Here is a 21,473-nt window from a genome sequence, read left to right as displayed (position 1 = left end):
CTTCATTTGAACTGCGACGGCAATAAGGACCTACAGTAATATTATCATAAATTGTGTTAAGTGTTTAATTTAATGTACATTAAAATTAACAGGTTGGTATGAAGACAACTGGTTTGAGACGAACCTAGAAAAGGAGGGCATAGAGTGCACCGTGGAACAAATGCGAGAAGCGGCTGAAGGACACCTGACGACTGAAGCTCTCATGTGGAATCAAAATGCTAACCAAACAACTATATCAGGCATGACATCTGAAGACTTCCGGTAAGTTAAGATAATATAATAATTTATATAAATTACATATGATCTCAACATTTACGTAGAATTTTCGTTGATCGTAGAGCCAATAATATTTCCGGCAACAGGACATGACAAGCCTTATCATCTTTACTATTAAGGTATTGTCTTTCAAAGACGGAACTATTTATATAATAGACCTTATACCTTAATCATATATGTATACATTATTTTAATTAATTTCAATTGTAACATTGGATCTCAATTCCATCATTAAACCGAGCAGCTGAACGTGGCCATTCAGTCTTTTCGGGACTGTTGGCTCGGTCTACTCCGTAAGGGATATAGACGTGACTATATGTATGTATGTAACATTAGGTAAAATATGAATTTAAACCATTCAGCGTTAGCGTTGAAGTTTGATAAAGATATTGTATTTAAAAAAATACATTATTATTTGCTCAAAAACCCCATTACTTTAACTTTAATGTCGATCACATAAAGCAAACAGAAATTTTGAAAGCACGTCTCTGCGGTTCCGATGTGAGAAATCGAACACAGACTAGGCGAGTGACGATAAAATTTGCATGCGGTGTCTGAACCAACGCTTGGAGTCGCATACTCCAAAGTCAACAGGAGAAAATATTTTTGAACGTCGGAGCTATTGAAATTGCCAGCACGCGTCGTAACATAAATGTGACTGCATAAAAAGAATACGGAGAATTCTATTAATAACATCCGCTGTTGAAAATAAAATTTATTTGCTTTTTACATTTATTTTATTATATTTTTTTAGTTTTTAATTCTTTATTATGTTGACAATAAAAAGAAAGCTTTATACATTGGTTAATCAGTTATTTATCTACTTAATTTTTAAAACGCCATTAGCATAAATTTTATAGGCATGAAAATTACATTCTTTTGAATTAATCTATCTCTAACAAACTTCCTTTTTTGTGTTCACGGTAGCTTTCATAAGACATTTATAAGGTGCAATCGTACATAAAACCTCTTGTCACAGCTTTTACGCGGCGGAACATAATATTCTATTCTTCGGACGTGCGACGCTTCGAGTTGAAAATGCCTAGAGATGTGCGCTATCGCCATTCGTGACGGGACTTTATTGTTATCGGAGTTTTCGCGGGAAGATTCGGGATATCCTTTGTGCGCTAAAGATAATAAATGTCTCCGCGAATGTCAGCAAAGTCAGAAAATATTTTTCTTGACAAGCTTGTAACGTGGATCTTATTGCTTCCATTTTAGAAGCATGTTGCTCATTACTGACACCGTTGAAGCGCGTTCTTATGTTTAAAATATGGAAATAACTGAAATAATTACGTTTGTTTTAAAAACCTTAGATTTGATTTGATTTGAAATTATTGTAATATTTTAGGTTAAAAAATAAACAGGTTAGTAATGACAAAAATTTTATTAATACTTCTTACATATATATCTTCTTACATTTACTCAAACAAATCATTTATAATAGGAACACCACTGAACATTATCAAATTTATTCGACTTTTCTCAACATTTTTAAATGACGTAACAATAACAGAAAAAGTAAAGTAATCTAGTCATAAATCCAAATAACAACTCCACAAAGCTGAGATTGAAGAATGTACCTTCGGGGCTGTAAACCTCATTCCAGGCAATTTTCGTCGTATTTCTAAGCGAAATAGATATCTATAACTCGTAGTGCAACTGCAGTAATAATGGCAGCGCTCCGTAAAATGATTCTAGATAAATTTTATTTATACCCGCCATTGTCCGCGCTGCAGGGAGATTGTCCTCTTAATGAGAAACGTGAAACCCACTCATTAGTGGAGTTTGCAAGGAGGTCGAAAAGTGTCTGGAATTATAATTTGATCTGGAATTCCATAGAAATGATAATAAAATTCATTGAGCTTCAGTGACTGAATGAAAGTATCCTACTCGTAATACAGCACTAGGTTTGGTGCACACTGCACTGGGGCTGTAGTTATGACTCCTTTCCAGTCGATGATATCTTTGTTAAAGCAATTTTTTATTTATATTTTATGTACTGCTCATATAATATATAGAGCCCAAAGGGCAAGTCACACCGCAAGTTATTCAACTGTAGTAGTAGCTAGTAAATGACTTAGACTCTGGAAAAATATACTCGTAGTTATTATCCTATATTATCGAGCTCTCCTATCTGCTGATGAAATCTTATAATTAAATTGTATTCGTGAACGTGGGGAACATAGTGAATGGAGCGTTGCATGCCTTCATGAGCAACTAAAAACTGTCCAAAAAAGCTTGCATGGCTGTGCAGAAGGGCGGTTGGTCCAAACATTAATTTATGGGAGTGAAAGTTAGGTGTGGCAAAAGAAGCACGAAAGCAAAATAAATGCGGTGGAAATGAGAGCATTAAGAAGTATGTTCGGTGTGAAATTGGGTGACCGGATAAGAATAAGCGTGATAAGGAAATGTTGTGATGTGAAAGAAGATGTTGTAACAGGATTAGAAAAGGGTATGTTAAGATGGTATGGTCATGTGGAGAAGATGAATGAAATCAGGTTGACTAAGCAAATATAGAGAGAGTGTGGAGGGAAAGATCGGAATGGAAAGGCCTAGACGAAAGTATCTTAATCAGCTTAAGGACGTCCTGGCAAGGCGTCAGTCAAGAGTACCCCAAAATCGCCGAACTTGCATGAAGAGAGTTTTGAATGTGGATGAAGCGAAAGAAGTATACACAGATCGTGGCAAGTGGAAAGATGTAGCCTACCCCTCCGGGAAAAAAAGCGTGTTTTATGTAGGTGTGTATTTATGTATTATATTTAAAAGAGAGATTTATGATTGCCTATGGTTGGATCGCTTGATAGCAATGAGCACATTTGAACTAAGTGAGGTAAACGATGACATAGGTGACATCATCTTTCGTCATAACAACCAAAGTATGAATGGATGAAATAGTATTCGCTAGCGGTATGCCCTGCCCTAACCTCATTGTACATGCACAGCATATACATAAATAGACAGCTCTTACAAAATTCAACATGTACGTTTATACGCTAACGATTCGTTGTCTAGACCCTATCCTTTCTGTCCTTAACGTATTCTATGGATGAGCATAGGTAACAAATTGATTATTTTTGTAAACAGGTCACGCCTGAACGGGGTCCTCCGCGAGGCGGGCTATGACATCGACGGCGAGAGATTCCCAGAGGGATACCAAGAAGCACCTTTGGCTTACGACGCGGTGTGGGCGGTGGCTTTGGGTAGCTTTTTGTTTATCTCCATTATTTTAGGTTTTCACAAACGTATTTAGCATTTCACAGAAAATAGATACATTTCAAGATCACTTTATTGCATCTACAAAGAAACAAATATTATCTCAATTATTTAAGGTTTTCACAAACGTATTAAGCATTTCACAGAAAAAAGATACATTTCAAGATCACTTTATTGCATCTACAAAAATAACAAATATTACAAAAAAGATAGACCTACAAAGATATTTATCGACAAAGGTATATAGGTAAGAAAAAGTTTTTAAATCTCTGTTCTTTAAACATTTAGGTATAATAATTTGCATACAATTTTGGTTGATATGACTGAAAACATATGTACAATTCTTTGAACAAACTTTTCTCGTTACAAAACGGGTGTCACAGTTGGTCATTTTTCAAAAAATATTTGTTGCTGATAATTATTTATATTTGAAGAATAGTTTTTAAAATTTTAAGGACTTTTGCATTAAATTATATATGCAATATCAACATTTATCAGGACTCACTAACAACTTTCGCGTTAACGTTCAGTACTTTGAGTCGAGATTAACACTAATTAGCATTATAAAGAGTTGTACAACTCATTAGCTCGTTGGAAAGTTTCTTACTTAAGTACTAGACATCTACTGTTCAATAATTCGCATGTACTGGATATTGATTAATAATTTCATGAAAAACGTTGACAGTTTATGAAACTAAACTAAAAACGTTAACAACCTTTTTACAACTCGTGTAAATAAGTTGTTAGGTTATCTAGCCACTGAAAAACAAAATAATTTATTTAAGCTCTTTTATTAGGAGCTTCTTTAGTTTTATTACTTTTTTTTATTTCAAAAAGTATGTATTTCATCACATCTATATATAAGGATAAATTCTATCATTTATCTAAGAGTCACGATACATTACATTAAATCAATGAGCACCAGGTACGAGAAAAGTGGCATGGCTAACTAGAATCATGAACAAGAACAAGTAGAGGCAACACAGTTAAGAACTTGGAAACCCACAGGATTGCTCGGCCGAGCATTTCGCAGCTGATTTTGTTGAGTCAAAACTAGATTGGAAGCTTCTAGACTCTACAACTATCTGCCTAGTTTGTTAAGTTTGTAAGACCAAATTTTTTATTTTACTTGAATAAGTAAGCAATGAGAAAATTATTAATGAAGTGGTACTCTTGGTATATTCCTGTTAGTCTCTAGATTTCTATAATTTATTAACTGCTATTAAAGCAAAGAGAACACCTATTTCATCTCAGCAGCAACGCTTAATACAACATCACAAGTTTGGTCTAAAGACTAAGTAACTAAATGCAAGTAGACCTCTTTAATTAGAATCGTAGAACTTTGTATGAAATATGAATTTCAAACACGTTTACTTTAACAATACAGTAGAAGTTGGGCCACATTATAGTAAGTTCCTTCCAACTGCTCTGCCTGTTTAACTTGCGTTGCGCCGAGGTTTGTGCACTGCTTTCTTATATAAATTTTGCAAAATAAAGCATTAATAAGTACTTTACTATTATCTACGTTTCTTAAATACATATTTGTAAATTGGAATGCCTTATTTTGTTTAAATTTAAAACGATTTTTAGCCTATCATGGACACCAGAAAGAAGAGAACATCAAATAAAAAAAGCATCTACTTTAGCTGCTACATTTCGTAATGTGTTCTTATATATTATTTATTCGATGCGAATTTCAAATTCATTATTGTATTTTGTTTGATTAAAAATAGGAACGTACATGTTCCCTTCTCCGTTTGTATATTATAATATGAAATAATGAAAAAAAAATATTTGATAATAATTTTGTCTTTTTAGCTTTCAACAAAACTATGGAGAAGCTTCTTAAAAGCGGACAAAGCCTTAAAAATTTTACGTACACCAACAAGAAAATCGCCGACGACATCTATGAGGCAATAAATTCTACATCATTTCTTGGGGTATCGGTAAGTGCCATTCACTACATGTTCCTATTTTAGTCAGTCCTGTTAGTACTATCACGAGATTTTTTATAATACAATTTATATTTAGAAATGTTATGTGAAAGTCCTTCGATCATATACAGTAGGTCAATAAGCTGAAATATAAAATTTACCTGCACCGAATATTTTGATGCTCGTGTGCAGAATGTTACATTTACATTATTGTCGCAGGTAACATTCTAAAAGTAATAAAATAACCAAACAGTAAAAAATAAAGAAACAGTCTTACGAAATTGAATTTTGTTACTCATCATCAAACTCATGAATAAACCGAAACATTTTCAAAATTGGCAAAAAATTCAAAATTAACATTCTAGCGCGATTGGCTATGTAACTTTATACAACATGTCGATGTATCGTTCGTGCACGCAAAGATGAAAGAGAGAGATTGCGTCCTCTGTCTCCTTTGCTGCGGTGCGCTTTGTGTCGACTGTCCTTTCTGTGACCTCACGTCCTGGAGTCTGTATTTTGGAGCTAAATTGATCAAATAAATTACCTATTCACTCAAAGTTAAGCCAACTATGTTGGGAAATCGCAACCAGGCCTTTGAATGTTCGGGACGAAATTCTTTATTCATACTACAAACACTTCTGAGCGTCCGTTAGCGAACTTAGGTTAGACTCAAAGTTTAATTCTAGCTTCAAACTTGTATAATATTCAGTCGGCGGGCTTCTTGTAATAATAATAAATAGCAATATAATGTATTCCTATATATTATAAAATCTAATATAAAATGGGGGGAAATGCTTAGCTGTATATTTTTTTTGTTCTCGTTTGCCTTTTTATATAAAAGAAGTAAAAGACTTATTATTAGAGAGACTATTTAGATCAAAACACAACTGTACCAAAAAAACCTGCAAAAAGAAATTATTTTTGAACATTTCCATCGAAGCCCCGGGAAAAGCTTTAACTCATAAAAAGTCGCATGATGAATTCAGTGAAGAATATACCTTATTAGTGACGTCAAGAAAAAATATACGAAAACTTTGAATTCGATTTCAAAATACGAAATTCATGAGGTCACTTTTGTATGGGATCTGAGCACTGAGTTGCCATGAAAAATTCATAAGGGCGATTGTGAAGGGTGAACCTCGTACGCATCTCCAGTTCTTATCATTACAAGACCGAGTAGGGGAGCCGGTAAAATAGCTTTTTTACGGTATCGTGAATGGCAAACTCATCTTGATTCTGGTATCGGCGATTAAATTTGCTCAGAGATCGTATCGATGCGACAGTTCGTTCCTGCAAGTTCATTTTATTGCCAACTGTGGGGAAAGTCAAACAGTCGGTAAAATTGATGTCATAGTAAGTCATTTTATAATTACAGCGCAGAATTATTGAAAGGACTGACGAAGCTTTATTTTCTTTTATATCAAAAAACTAAACTATTTAACTTGTATATTGAAACAAGAGCCAAAAAAAAACAACTTGCAAAGCTTATTATGAAATATTCTAGGACTAGATGACTTTTATCTCTTATTTAATTTAATTTTATTTTGTTTTACATTTCAATTAGAATAGAGAGCTCATATTCTACGAATGAAAACACGAGCTATTTTCCCTTACAGCTTGCGCAATCCTCTTACACAAATTGTGACATTTCATTGCAGGGCTTAGTGGCATTCTCGTCTCAAGGCGATCGGATAGCGCTGACTCAAATCGAGCAGCTGACAGACAACCACTATGTGAAGCTGGGGTACTACGACACACAAGCTGATAACCTTACATGGTTGGACCGGGAGAAATGGGTTGGTATGTATCTTAATTAAGTATTCTTTGCCTAATTGTTAATCAACAGGGCAAGGGACGAGGATAGGATGCTATGCTACAAACAATTTTTATCAAAATAATATAAAATCTGCTTTTTATATTTATGCTCTTAATTATATTCACTATTATTTTAATAGATAACATTAAAAAACAATGCGAACCCACAAACCATACATCGTAGACTAAATTAAATCTATACTAATATTATAAAGCTGAAGAGTTTGTTTGTTTGTTTGCTTGAACGCGCTAATCTCAGTAACTACTGGTTCGGATTGAAAAAATATTTTTGTGTTGTATAGACCATTTATCGAGGAAGGCTTTAGGCTATTTAACATCACGCTGCAACTATTACGAGCGAAGAAATAATGGAAAATGTGAAAAAAACGGGGAAAATTATTCATCCTTGATGACAAAGGCTCCAATGATGACCAAAATAACTATTCCACGCGGACAAAGTCGCGAACACAGCTAGTATGTTTATAATTTAGTCTACAAAGTATGGCCTCATCATGGCTGGCCCATATCCTCCAGTAGATGCCATACTAAGGCGACTCAGTTATGCAAAGCTTTAACATGTTATAGGTAACAATAGTATTGAAAGTGTACTAAGAAGGCAGCCTGGTCGAAGAATCACAGCCACAATCTTTCACAAAAGATTTCCTATAAGCGGATCTCGTACTCGGCTTAGAAAGCAACCACGCAAGCCCGCACGAGAAAGAGAATTTAGTTTATTTATGTCTTATTTCCACATAATGGTTTTTTCAAATGGTTCAATCATGATGACGATAAACCACTTGAATTGATACTTGATTTTCAAAATATTTTGATTTTAGTCATAATAATGATGATTAAATTTAACTACATATTCTAAACAATGGGAGGGACTCCTAATTATGGCAGGATTATGCACAAATGAATACGTAAAAAGCTTTCGTAGACCCGCTGGGAATCTTGCAAGTCAGCTACGTTCGTTTTCTCTTCTAATGTCACGAAAAACGTTCAAATTTTATCAGGGGATTAGCGGTGACTAATTACTTTACTAAAATGCGGGCCGCGCTATTAATCATGTAAGTATTTATATGTATAAAGATAAAAATCGGTCATCTATTCAATTTAAATCTTTTCTCATATAATATCATTACAATGAATGTGCACTGGCGCGAATTACAGTGAATCTATTAAGCAAAAATACGAAGTACATTAAAAAACCTACCTTAAGTTTGTTGAGTAATTGGAACTATTTTACTAAAATAAATGAAAAGAAACTTCTTGTTCTGTCTGTAAGCGTTTTGAAATTGTCTCTCTCTTATTTTAAACCAACTCTTTATTGTTCAACATTATCATCTTGGAAGCTCGAGATAAAATGTATAATATCCGGTGCCTAATTAATACTTCGTCTTCAAGGCAAATTAATATTAAGTATTCGTCGTTAATCAAGAGGTATTGTTAGGTCTCCCAGGAGATTCGGCAACTTTATTGAAATTTTTAATGATGACGAGAAATATGTATGTGTATTGTATGATGCTTATATGTTTTACATTATTTGGTATTTTTAAACTCTTTTATGCTGGTCTGGTAACGAAGAAAGAACATAAACTTTTTCTCTTTCCGTGCAGAGTGTGCACATTCAAACAAGGGAAAAGTTGTAAACTTAGAATTCTTATTTTAGGCGATGGTATAACAACCTATTTTCATCATTAAGCCATACAGATGAGCGTGGCGTTTCAGTCAAGACTGTTGGCTCTATCTCCGCCTATAGGGATAAAGATATGATAAAAATCTCAGAAACAGTACTAAATCTTCGGCAAAAGATAATAAATGTACTTGGTTTGAACAATGATCCTTGTTATAATAACAGATCGAAATCAACCGTACTATTGTTTCAGGTGGCAAGGTACCTCCGGACAGGACGGTGGTGGTGAATGAACTTCGTACCGTGTCCTTGCCTCTATTTGCTTGCATGACTGCATTGTGCATCGCGGGAATACTGGCTGCTATTGGTCTCATTGTTTTCAACATCATGAACAGACATAGGAGGTACGGCTTCAGTTACTCTTTTCTTCGAATTATTGGCGAGTGACAGTCAAAAACTTTTACTTATACTAAGATAGGTATGTAGTAAGTTTGTACTATGGATAAATAATTCTGCGGTAAATGTCTCATTTGTTACTTACTTTAAAAAATTTACAAAAAGCTATAAATTAACGTGTGGTTCCCGGCAGTGCCGTGTGGTTCCCGGCACCAATAAAAAAAAAAGAATAGGACCACTCCATCTCGTTCCCATGGATGTCGTAAAAGGCGACTAAGGGATAGTCTTATAAACTTGGGATTCTTCTTTTAGGCGATGGGCTAGCAACCTGTCACTATTTGAATCTCAATTCTATCATTAAGCCAAACAGCTGAACGTGGCCTATCAGTCTTTTCAAGACTGTTGGCTCTGTCTACCCCGTAAGGGATAAAGACGTGATCATATGTATGTATGTATGTATAAATTAACATTATTTACATCTCAATTAACTTACTATTAAGCAGTTTGTAGCAGTACCTATAAAGTCAATTAACTAACAATAAAGTAGTTTATTTAATGTAGTTTTGCTTTTGATAGGTACTTTATGAACTGATTGTTTAGTTCTCCGAAACAAAACTGAAGATATCTAGATTGATGTAATATAAATTGATTGAAAGTATTGGAACGTAAAAACGATCTGATTGTAGTGACATACATTTGAACCTACATCAACGTCCAACTCTTGTCCAATCAGCATGAATAGTCATCAGACGGTGTCATTGATGTGACATGGGTATGGTCTTCAGTTTAATGATTTAAGCCTTATTTTTACTGTACTTCATTATAATAAAAAATTACTGAATTTTCTTTTAAAATTATTTTATAATGATTTCTAAGTAATATTCTTCTAAGGTATTTCTTCGTAGAGTAAAAAAACCTAATCCAATACTCTAATAATAACACTCATATCCGCAACACGAAGATTCATAATAACTTAATTTTAATTAAACAGTAAGAACTACAAAGAGCAGAACTTTGCCATCGCCTCGGTGGAAAACAACATTCCTAATGCAAATTATTCCGAACGAACACTAAAGTCGTTTTAACTTAAAATGGATTTCAGCCCCGATGGCAGGGATTATCTGAAAGAATAGATATGGTTTGATTATTCAAGTAATTTTCGAGATTTGAAACAAATTACTTTAAAGTTTACTTTATAGCCCCTCTTATACGTAGGAAAAGTTCCATTTTTGGCTAAAGTGTATCATGCGGCCATAGATAAAATTAATAGCGATGAAATGTTGTCGTTGTTACCAATAATAGGTTTTAATTTTATTTATTAACTTTTGTCTCCAAAGTAGCTAACCTAAACTTGTAAAAAGCTGATACTAAAAAGAACAATGTCGTTTTACAACCCACAGACATCAAAGCGTGTCGACAAACATTATTTACATGTGACTATTACATTTTACGACAGGGTCATACAATGGTCGCACCCAGCTTGCAACACTGTCATGCTGTGTGGGTGTTGCATTTGTTTGGGAGCCGCCGTAGCTCTGGGGGTCGACGGACGGTGGGTACAGCCCCAACACTTCACTGGACTATGCGCCGCAAGAGCCTGGCTCCTCGCAACCGGTTTCTCCATGGCCTACGGAGCGCTATTCACCAAAGTCTGGAGAGTACACAGACACACGACAAAGCCAAAAGTAGATTCGAAGGTATGACAAAAATAACTGTATAGATTACGTTCTATTTTTCCCAGCGATTCCATTACTGATAGGGGAATACCTATAAATACAATATTTTCCCTCGTATTTCGTGGCTGAATAGAGACGATTTGTTCGATATTGTCTATTAATCTCTGCTTTTTGAAGTCAATAGACGTGGCTACAAAAGAATAGACGAATTGCCGTCAAACAATGTAAGTTGTTGATTTGCCTGGCAAGTGGTGAACAAAGATTTTATGAAGTGATATTTCATTGTTGGTTTATTTTTTCTATTATGCTTAATGGGACATGTTCATTTGATAACACTACACACACATTTGAAACTAAATTTGGTACTACAACTTTGTAACAACTGTATGAGGAATATAACCAAACTTGTAGCAATTTTAAATGATATAGAGAAACAATTAATTCTTTATTTATTACACATAAATCATTTTGATTCAAATGATACCCAGAAGATACATTTCAGAAACGCATGCATGGTTGGAAGCTGTACACCATGGTAGGCGGTCTGCTAATGGTCGACGTGGCGCTGCTGACCGCTTGGCAGATCCGGGACCCCTTACAACGGCGCATAGAGTTGTTCCCGCTGGAGGCCCCCAGGCACCATGACGATGATGTTCATATCAGACCTGAATTAGAGCATTGCGAGAGCGAGCATAACACTGTGTGGCTCGGTAAGTTTTGTTTTGCATAATAGAGCAAATATTAGCTTATTTATTGTATGTTCATAGACAATATGTTGTTAATTGTACACTTGTCATGATTTATTTACTTAGGACATGTAAGAATTAAATGGTTTTATTCGCAACTTGCGCAATATTTCCCTCCATATAATTTTTAGTCAGTCAGTTACTCAGTCCATCATCACAGAATAATAGGTAGTAAACCACATTGATTGAATGTTCTAATATTTTATTCTTTTAGGTGCTCGTAAATTATAAATGTTTTTTATAAACAAAATTCATCATAATTTCTGCTTAATAACAGCAACGTGGTTTTAAGCTATTAAAATATCAGTCATTATGATGAGAGATGAGTTTTAATATGGCTTTGGCGCAAAACGTCTCTTTCGCAAAATGTCCCCTGGTCGCAAAACATCTCTTTCGCAGAATGTCTCTTTCGCAGAACATCTCTTTCGCAGAATGTCTCTTTCGCAGAACATCTCTTTCGCAGGATGTCTCTTTCGCAGAATGTCTCTTTCGCAAAATGTCGCGCCAGGGACTTAGAATAAAATTTGATTCTCAAAGCAAAATCATTTATTACAATTATAGAGTAATTATGCAACCTTAAACTACTTAATTTTTGGGTCCAAAACAAACTTTGAGAAAAATATGAAACACTCCCCCGTGTTGACCTTAAACATAACTTAATATTGTTTTGACTTTTACTGTTTTTATACCGTTACATTTTGCTCATTTCAGGTATCAATGTTTATTTTGATTAGCAATACTTTATTAGCAATTAAGTACCTTACAGTATAAAAAATAAGTACATTTTTGTTTATTTTTCTTAATGAAAGATTTATTTTCTTAATCATTTACGAAAAAAATAATTTATGTAACAAATTTTAATTAATAACAAAGGTTAATTTAAATGCGCAAATTTATTTTTTGAATCATTTATGAAAATGATAAAAATAATTTTATTCGCAATGTTTAATAATTAACCAAAGTTAACTTTAGTACCACAATTAAGATATGCATTTTAATTATATTTCCTTTTTATCAATAATATATGTTAATCATTTATAAAAATGATTAAAATATATTTTATTTGCAATACTTGGTAACTAAAGTAAATTACAATGCCAAAATTCGTTTATTTGACATTTTAATATTAAATTTATTTTTTTAATCATTTAAAAAATTATATAAAAATATTTTTATTTTTTATTTAACATATTTTAGTGCCATAATGAGAAGACAGTTATGTTTAAGGTCAACACGGGGGAGTGTTTCATTTTTTCTCAGTTTGTTTTGGACCCAAAAATTAAGTAGTTTAAGATTGCATAATTACTCTATAATTGTAATAAATGATTTTGCTTTGAGAATCAAATTTTATTCTAAGTCCCTGGCGCGACATTTTGCGAAAGAGACATTCTGCGAAAGAGACATCCTGCGAAAGAGATGTTCTGCGAAAGAGACATTCTGCGAAAGAGATGTTCTGCGAAAGAGACATTCTGCGAAAGAGATGTTTTGCGACCAGGGGACATTTTGCGAAAGAGACGTTTTGCGCCAAAGCCTTTAATATGAGGTAATTTGAGTCCAGTAAACAAATAAATTACGTTATAAATCCCTGTTAAAACCCGCAGTGTCTCATTTGCGACGGTAACTCGCTGAAGAGATTTTAAAAGTTCTAAAGTCGTTAATAGCAGCTGTTTTGCTCATTATGCCTGATGATTTTATTTTTTCTTTATCATTAATTGTTACATTTACGATTTTTGATGATGGTACATATCATTAAGGTTTGACGCGTTTGAAAATAGGTACAAGTCTTACTTATTGCCAATTATTATATAATTATTAAATAAATATTTTTTGCTTCATTCACAATGTATACAATGCCTTATAAACTATTCTTAAAAATATGATAGCACATAAATTTGCATTCTATTTCCAGCGGATCTATAATTATGTTTTCTCCAAAACTTGTATTGTTTAGAACCCTACTACCGCAAATTATAACTATATTTGTAACTGAAAATGGCTTACAACTGGTGTCAGATTTTCAATCTGGCTTAAGGCGGATTTCGCTCAAGGCAACATCTAGATAACCAACCAGCAATAACAAGCAGGGCCAACAGCTTAACGTGTCTTTCGGAGAATGGGGGAGCTCAATATAAGATGCTATTAAAGTGGCGATCATCGTTAATTCTATATAACGCAACAACAGTAGACGAAGCGGAAAAGTTTTAACTAGCGTTTCATTTTAATACAGCTTAAAAATTTATCGCATACTGAAAGGTCAATTTATTATTATCTTGGGATAATAAGTTTGAAAAATTATGTCTTTCATGTTGTTAAAACTTAAACAAACCCTGGGATCACTTAATGTGACTACAACCTCAGTCGTTACAATATGACTTCAGCTTTGACTAGTTAATATTTATATTTTATTGATGTTTATACATACATACATACATTCACATCTGTATCTATCACAGGGAAAATATAGCCAAAAGTCTCGAACAGACTGAAAGGCCACCTGGATGGCTTGAATCGCAAGTTTACTAGCATTTTCAATGATCATGCAATTTCACAACACACTTTCTTTTAGGTGTGATGTACGGGTACAAAGGCTTGGTGCTAGTGTTTGGACTATTTCTGGCTTACGAGACCAGATCAGTGAAGGTCCGTTCGATCAACGACTCCCGCTACGTGGGCATGAGCATCTACAACGTGGTAGTGCTGTGCCTGATAACGGGCCCGGTCACATTGGTCATCGCGAGTCAACAGGACGCCTCGTTTGCCTTCGTGTCTTTAGCCATCGTCTTCTGCTGCTTCCTGAGTATGGCCCTCATATTTATACCAAAGGTAACACTCACATACATCTAATAAAATAAATTCGTTAGTCTGTCCGTCTATTTGTGTGTTATACTTTTACGGCTCCACGGCATAATATTTTTTACGAAAATAACGTTTTCTTCCGCGAACATAAAAAACAACGAAAATTTTAGCTTAATACGAACAGAGCTGCGCGCGTATGATATATAGTTTAACATTGATACATGGTAGTTACATGAAGGTTTCAAAAACCTGCGGTGCCTGATATCTGTCAATTCCCATGATCAGGTAGATAAAGGTGACATTATATCACCATTGATCATATATCAGGAAGGTAAAACCATTTCGGGTCGCTGCATATATATAGTAGTAACTAAAGTTTTAATCCTACCGGTGGTAAATTAACTAGAAATTATATATTTCGGTAATAAGGTGGCAAATTAAGGACAAATTATATATCTCTGTAGTTAAGGCTTTTTTTGGTAAATAAAACTTAAAAAATATATATTCAAGGAATACGTCTTTGGCCAACGGGTGTAGAAATGAGATCTCAGATTCTGAAACATTATCTTCGTGTAGCAATGCATTTGAAACTAGTTTTGTAAATGTGGTAGCTTCGTAGCTAGTGGACGAAATTTATAAAACGATATCCTAAGATAGATCGTGCGGCGTGCGCGTTCAGATATGCAATTGTATTACCGAGATATATCATGATGATGCATGGAAACGACTTACTTATACATGAATTCTGATTATTAAGTCACTAACTTGGTTAACTCTATGCATCGGAAATTATACTACATTATTTTCTAAACAAAATTGTCCTTTGTTATTAAGAAACCAATTCCTTTCAGTAGTAATTTTTCACTACCATTTAAATGTGACAGTCTTACATCAACAATATAACTACTACAGCTTTTATTGAACATACCTTTGTATGTTTATATAACTTATAAGCATACGTTAGTAAGACTATTTATTTAAAACAATATAGGAATAGGTATATCCCAAATCAAAGATTTAAATATAATTCTTCATTGCTTAAAGATTCTTGAAATGTCACACAAAGCTGATTCACGCAAAAGTTTTCTTCAGAACAAATTCCTTTGCGATAGGAGATATAAGACATTTACAGTTGATTTCACACAATTAACTGGGTTGGAAACCACTGGTTTAAAGAGATAAGGCCATTTTATTCCTTACGCGAGCAGTTTGGCTCTTTCTGTGTACAATTTTGCGCGATAATGACCCTTCCAGTTCGATAATGCCTCTCATATTTTTCCAAGAGTAATATTTTATGGCTTATTGTAATCGTACTTTGATATATGTGTGTATTATACAAACTTTAGAAACAAACAAGTTATTTAGGTTGATCAGTTGGCTACTTAGTTATAATTTTGACTAAATACTTTTTCTTAACATGGCTTTAGTTTATTATTTAAATAATAATCAATTTTAATGAAGTAACAATGCGGTTCAAAAGAATAGAACGAGCTAATATTGAGAAATAATAATAATTGCTACGACTGCTACGACGCTCGATGCGAGCTACGATTCGTACGACCTACGAACGAGCTATGATTGCTACGACCGACGACGCTCGGTATAAGCTACGATTTCAACGACCTAAGATTATTTTCATCTGAAACGACATTATATTGTCAATCTACGGTCGCATTTACTTATAAACAATCAGCGTGGTAACAGAATATTCGTCACATATATCTTTATATAATACCAAATGGTCTTTGTTTGATCAGAATTAACTACCTAATCCCCTGTCAATCTCTTTAGGCTAAATTTGTATCAATATTTATGTATTTGTATTTAAACAGGTGATAGAAGTGATTCGGCACCCAACGGAGAGGGCTGAGAGTGGGAGAGGAGGGTCCGGGTCGGGGTCAATGCCAGGGGACGAAGAGCGGTATCGGGAACTCGTCAAGGAAAATGAAGAACTACAAAAACTGATAGCACAGGTACTGTTGTGAAGTTTGTGTTAACATTTTGACAAGAATTTATTTTAAATGCTATCAGAGTAGATATTTTTAAGGTAATTTAGTTCTCATACTTATCATTATTTGTACAAAGTTTTCAATACTGAAAAGTCCGAACTAACATATCTTTAATGAAACCGTATTACCGATTTTATTCTAAGCTATTGATAACAAACTCCTGTAATGTAGCACTAAGATATACTTTACATCTGTCTGATATCAACCCTCCTTGAGGGAATCCGATTGTCATACGATATTGTTCAAACACAAAAAATACAAATGTCTTTTTAATATTAGTATAGTGAATACGTATTCAGAAAAAACATGTTCGTGCCAGAAACATTTGTTCGGAAAAAATGCAATCATAAAATAAATTAACGCGACAAACAACATTACTCGCAGCTCGCCCGCTCTGTAGCCAGCTAAACGAAGCTCTGCGGCAGATTTTATTGTACTTTTGTTTTATAACATATTCAGATTAAACTCACTACCGATTTGCAGCTGCGGCTCCACGTTTTTTATTCCATTCGGAGCTGAATTTTAATTAAACCTCATCGATTTATATATTTGTTCTATCGTACAAAGAATTTTTGAAAAATATTGTAATAATTGTCTGGATAATAGTAATTGTATAAAATATAGATTGCAAATTAAGATTATTTACTTATATTCTTTAAATAAACAATTAAAAATTTTTACTTTCGAACGCGTATTTATGTTACGCAAATGGTAAAATTTTGTTTAAAACTAAACATTAACGGTTTCAGTACTAGAAATAGCTTACTTTTGGCTGGAGCCCTACCAGCTCGAGCTCTTATGCGAGGAGAAAAAAAAATGCTGCCCTATTTGCTTGAGAGGCAGTGTGTTCTGGTTTCGGCCCCAAATTCCGTGGCATCAAATATTTGAATGCGCGAAGCAAGTTTTTGTTCCAAGTCTGGTTTCACATGATTTACTTCTCGAATAGAAAATGCCTGCTGAGAATTAAACATTTCTTTTACAGCAAAGGGTCAAAGGTCTTAATGTACTAGTGTCTAAAAACACAACATGCATAATCACGCGGATAAGTTCATGTTATGTAGCAAAGTTCAGTACCGTATCAAACAAAAACGAAGACTTAATAGACACATGATCTACTTTCTTTGCGATTATTCGACTTTAACAATCTATTACGAGTAGATAGAATCACTTACGAACACTAATTCATTACGAAGGCGTGTTGATATTAGATAGCCTACCAAAAAAGCTTTGCAAAAATTTTATATGACATTTTAACGATTCCTTTGTGTAGGTATATCATAAGTTGACAATAAAATTAGGAATAGGCTGTGCTTAAGAAATAACACTATCCCGCCATCACCCATCAGCTTTCACATTATACGAATGATTCATGGATAAGGTAAGATGAGGCGCTGATAGAGAAAACAAACGGGAGAGTAGAGACTCTCCCGTTTATTTTCTCTATCAGCGCACCTTTTCTTGACTCCCTACAAAATATCTTTAGTTCTATATTAGTCGCCCCAAATAGATCAATCCTATAACAGCAACCTATCACTATTTCAATCTCAATTGCATCTTTAGGTCATAAAGCTGAACGTGACATTTCAGTCGTTGCGAGACTGTTGGCTCATTGTGCCCCATAAGGGATGGAGACGTCAATGTATGTATGTATCCAATAATAGAAAAATCCATTCGCAGAAGGAGGAGCGGATTCGGACGCTGAAACAGAAGCTAGCGGAGCGGGAAGCGGCGTCGGCCGACGGTGTGACCCAAGGTACGGGCGGAGGCGTGCTAGCTGATCTAGCCACGGCCACCTCTGACTATGGCACGTCCACTAACTACACGCGATCCTCCCGCGCCTCTGTCTCCGAATTAGACTTTTCCGAAAGCTACTTGTAAATCACTTGTGACTTGTGACCCTTTATTGTGTTGTCGGAGTTCGTTATCGGAATTATAAAAAATAGTATAAAAGTAATTCTTTGTCGCTCTACTTATATGACGGTGTTATAAAAATTGTATAGGTACATAAATTCAATTTAAAACGGTTAAGTGCGTAATTGCAATATATTTTAATTTCGTTCTTCAAAAAATAATTTTAGTATGCAAACCTAGTTCTATCTTATTTTTATTTACAAATTAATATTGTTATTCCTATACGTGAACTGTTTGACAAATAAATGTTAAATATCCACGATGCCGTCGAAAGTTCCAGATACGGATTAAAAGCTAGTTAAAATATAACTTAAATTAAATACAAGCTGGTTAGGAAAACATTTTAGTGAGTTTAAAAATAAATATTTCACAAAATATTTTTAAATTCGTTACAATAATGAAGTCTGCCTGTTAGGCCAATATATCCAACTAAAATGTAGGTAAATTTATATGCCGCCCGATCCGATAAAATTTCAATTTTCAGCTTAAATTCTCGTTTAATCATCGCATACCCATCAATACTGGTACTGTACTGTACTCTACTCGTAAACCTACTTAATCGTTACCTAGTGTATGAGGATTCCTTACATTATGTAACCAAATTTTATGTGAATAAAGTTAATGATATTCCACGATCAAAATTTGGAACAAAGTGACAAAACCTGTGAATTTTATTTTAAAACTGATCATAACTTTATCAAATAAATTTATTCAGACGAAAAGTGATGTTATTGGGCAAGCTTTTTAACACATTTACCTCACGTATGGTGCTCAGGCGAGAACCAGAATCAATTGAACAAGACAAGTGATAAGATCAGTAGTGACGATGTCGAGCAGCCGATGACGTCACACGACATGTACATGTCCTGACCTATTTGTCCACCAATGAAGATCTACTTTTAGGTACACATTTAGGGGAAAATTTAAATATTACACAGAGAAACAATAATCAACCCAGTATTTCTAAAACTTCAAGTTTTAAAGCATTGGAGTTGAAACGTGTTTAGTGTATTGTTATTGTAATAATAAAGAAAGTAATTTAATATATTCATAGAATAAATAAAACCTATCGCTTTATCTACAGACCTTAGATGTAAGTAATCCCTCAACTGCTTCACAATATCGTAAAAAAACTAATATCTTACAATTACACTACACGCTTATGACAAAATGTTCTAGATATGTGGTTCTGGTTTTAAAATAAAAATACATAAAAAATCCGAACACTTTTCCAACGAATTATTTATTCTAAAGCTAATTCACTTGTTGTTGCACCTTCAACAAGCGGTGCGAAGTGCAAAATATTTAAAATGCGTATTTAAGGAATGTCCCTAATACTTAGTAAAATCATGTACCTAGAAAAGTGTAAATTGATTTAATTTTGTAATTAAGTGCAACATACGAAAAATTTGAAGTTAAAAGGAAACATCAAACTCGTTCTTAATCTACGAATTGCTCCGTTTAAAGCAAAAAACAAGAAAGATTTCCGCTCATGCAACACAGGCAGGCGCCTAATTTCTATTTCTACCTCACACGTACCTATTGTAATGATTGCACGAATTGTATGTAATTATGTTAAATTAATACCTACAATTCCTACTAGACTGATCTAGAATATACTCTTAGCTATATGAGAAACTACTCATAGACATTTCTACCTATTCAATTGTAACTGCTGATATTGTAGCTATAATGTCTATTGTAAAGTAGATAATATAGGATTATTGTCAGTATGTTCTGACGTAATGTTAAGTGTCGCTACAACGATTGATCTCACATTTAAATTACTCTCAAATACGAATGTTTTCAATTTAACACGTTCATATTTTATTGGCACACGTTAAATATTTAGATAGATTTTAGGCTCAAGTTGTTGTTGGCAATTTAGTTTGTTGATTTTGTAGAATAAGTGAGTCCAGATCAATGCTGTCCTTTCTTGCCAATTAAATATGTATTCGCATAGAATGTCATTGGTATTCATGCAGTCAAATCTCGTTATTTTGCATTCTTGTAAATATAAGCGCAATTCGTTTAACTAGTTATGTAAAATGAGTTGATGAATTTATTTTTTGAGAAAAAACAAGAGAAAAAGATCATTGGTATAGTGTTCCGAAGCCGAGTGCTCTCCTAAAAGTGCATAGGTATGTGTACCCGAGGTAGATTGCAAAGTAAGTAGTTTGAATCTGTTGTCCACCCTTAGTGCCCCCTGTGTGTACAACCCCTTATTTGTGTCACCTGCAATGCTCGGAGAAAGTGTATGTATTTGTACCCACTCGATACCAGATATTATGAATCAATGGTGATATTCTAAAAATAGTTATTTTATGTTTCCCTTAGTACCAGCATTGTCCATTTTTTTACTAATTATGCCTTTAGAATATCATCAGTATTAAATTGACTCTTCTAAAAACATATCCATATATCATTGCCTATCACATAATAATAGTAAAATGTAGTAAAACTATGTTTTTTTAAATAGCCACAAAATGATAGTACCACTTATAATGGCAATGATATATACCTTGTCACTAATAACTTTTTACCTTGTTTCCCAATGCCCAGAATTTCCATTTTGATAATCTTTCTCGCATACACTTTTATCTCCTGGTCTCAATGCATGGTACCTTCCCAATTTCACACTGCACTGTCCTCGTTTTCTACAGCCACAGATTTTTAAATACCATCCTTTCTGGCACCTGGTTAAGTGTGTTCACAATAAAAAATTAAAGTGGCTTATTTGAACAAAAAAGGAATCACTTTTTTATTTCCAAAAACAATATACAGTTCGTATTAACTGACACTGATTTCAAAATTATAAAAAACGAAATTATCTAAATTGGAAAATATGTTCCACTGTGTAGGGAAAATCCAATAAAATGCTAAGTAACGAGATTTCCTTGCATGAATGTTGTAATCGAATGTTGTATGTTCGTACTGCTTATTATTTTCACTGTGATATTTCGAAATATATTTGCATATTTCAGGTGGCATATTAGTTAGCTTTATAAAAATAAAACAAAATTAGTCAAGTTTAGAAAGATTTTTGTTATTTTGAGGTCTAA

The 21,473-nt window shown here is 33.9% G+C and overlaps 1 protein-coding gene across 1 annotated transcript in view; it reads left to right on the top strand.

Moving 5' to 3' along the window:
- The window catches only part of LOC106138647 (gamma-aminobutyric acid type B receptor subunit 1), a 34,631-nt gene extending 16,253 nt beyond the window's left edge, over window positions 1-18,378 (top strand). Inside the window, exons 5-14 of the mRNA XM_013339859.2 lie at window positions 93-261; window positions 3,364-3,479; window positions 5,311-5,438; window positions 7,085-7,226; window positions 9,131-9,281; window positions 10,730-10,970; window positions 11,452-11,659; window positions 14,262-14,518; window positions 16,324-16,464; window positions 18,178-18,378. Coding sequence (XP_013195313.1) covers window positions 93-261; window positions 3,364-3,479; window positions 5,311-5,438; window positions 7,085-7,226; window positions 9,131-9,281; window positions 10,730-10,970; window positions 11,452-11,659; window positions 14,262-14,518; window positions 16,324-16,464; window positions 18,178-18,378 — 1,754 coding nt within the window. The remainder of the gene's footprint in view (window positions 1-92; window positions 262-3,363; window positions 3,480-5,310; window positions 5,439-7,084; window positions 7,227-9,130; window positions 9,282-10,729; window positions 10,971-11,451; window positions 11,660-14,261; window positions 14,519-16,323; window positions 16,465-18,177) is intronic.
- Window positions 18,379-21,473: the final 3,095 nt, after the last annotated feature.

The sequence above is a fragment of the Amyelois transitella genome, chromosome 4 (genome assembly GCF_032362555.1).
Source record: "Amyelois transitella isolate CPQ chromosome 4, ilAmyTran1.1, whole genome shotgun sequence".
Lineage (NCBI taxonomy): Eukaryota > Metazoa > Arthropoda > Insecta > Lepidoptera > Pyralidae > Amyelois > Amyelois transitella.
This window is presented reverse-complemented; position numbering and strand designations above follow the sequence as displayed.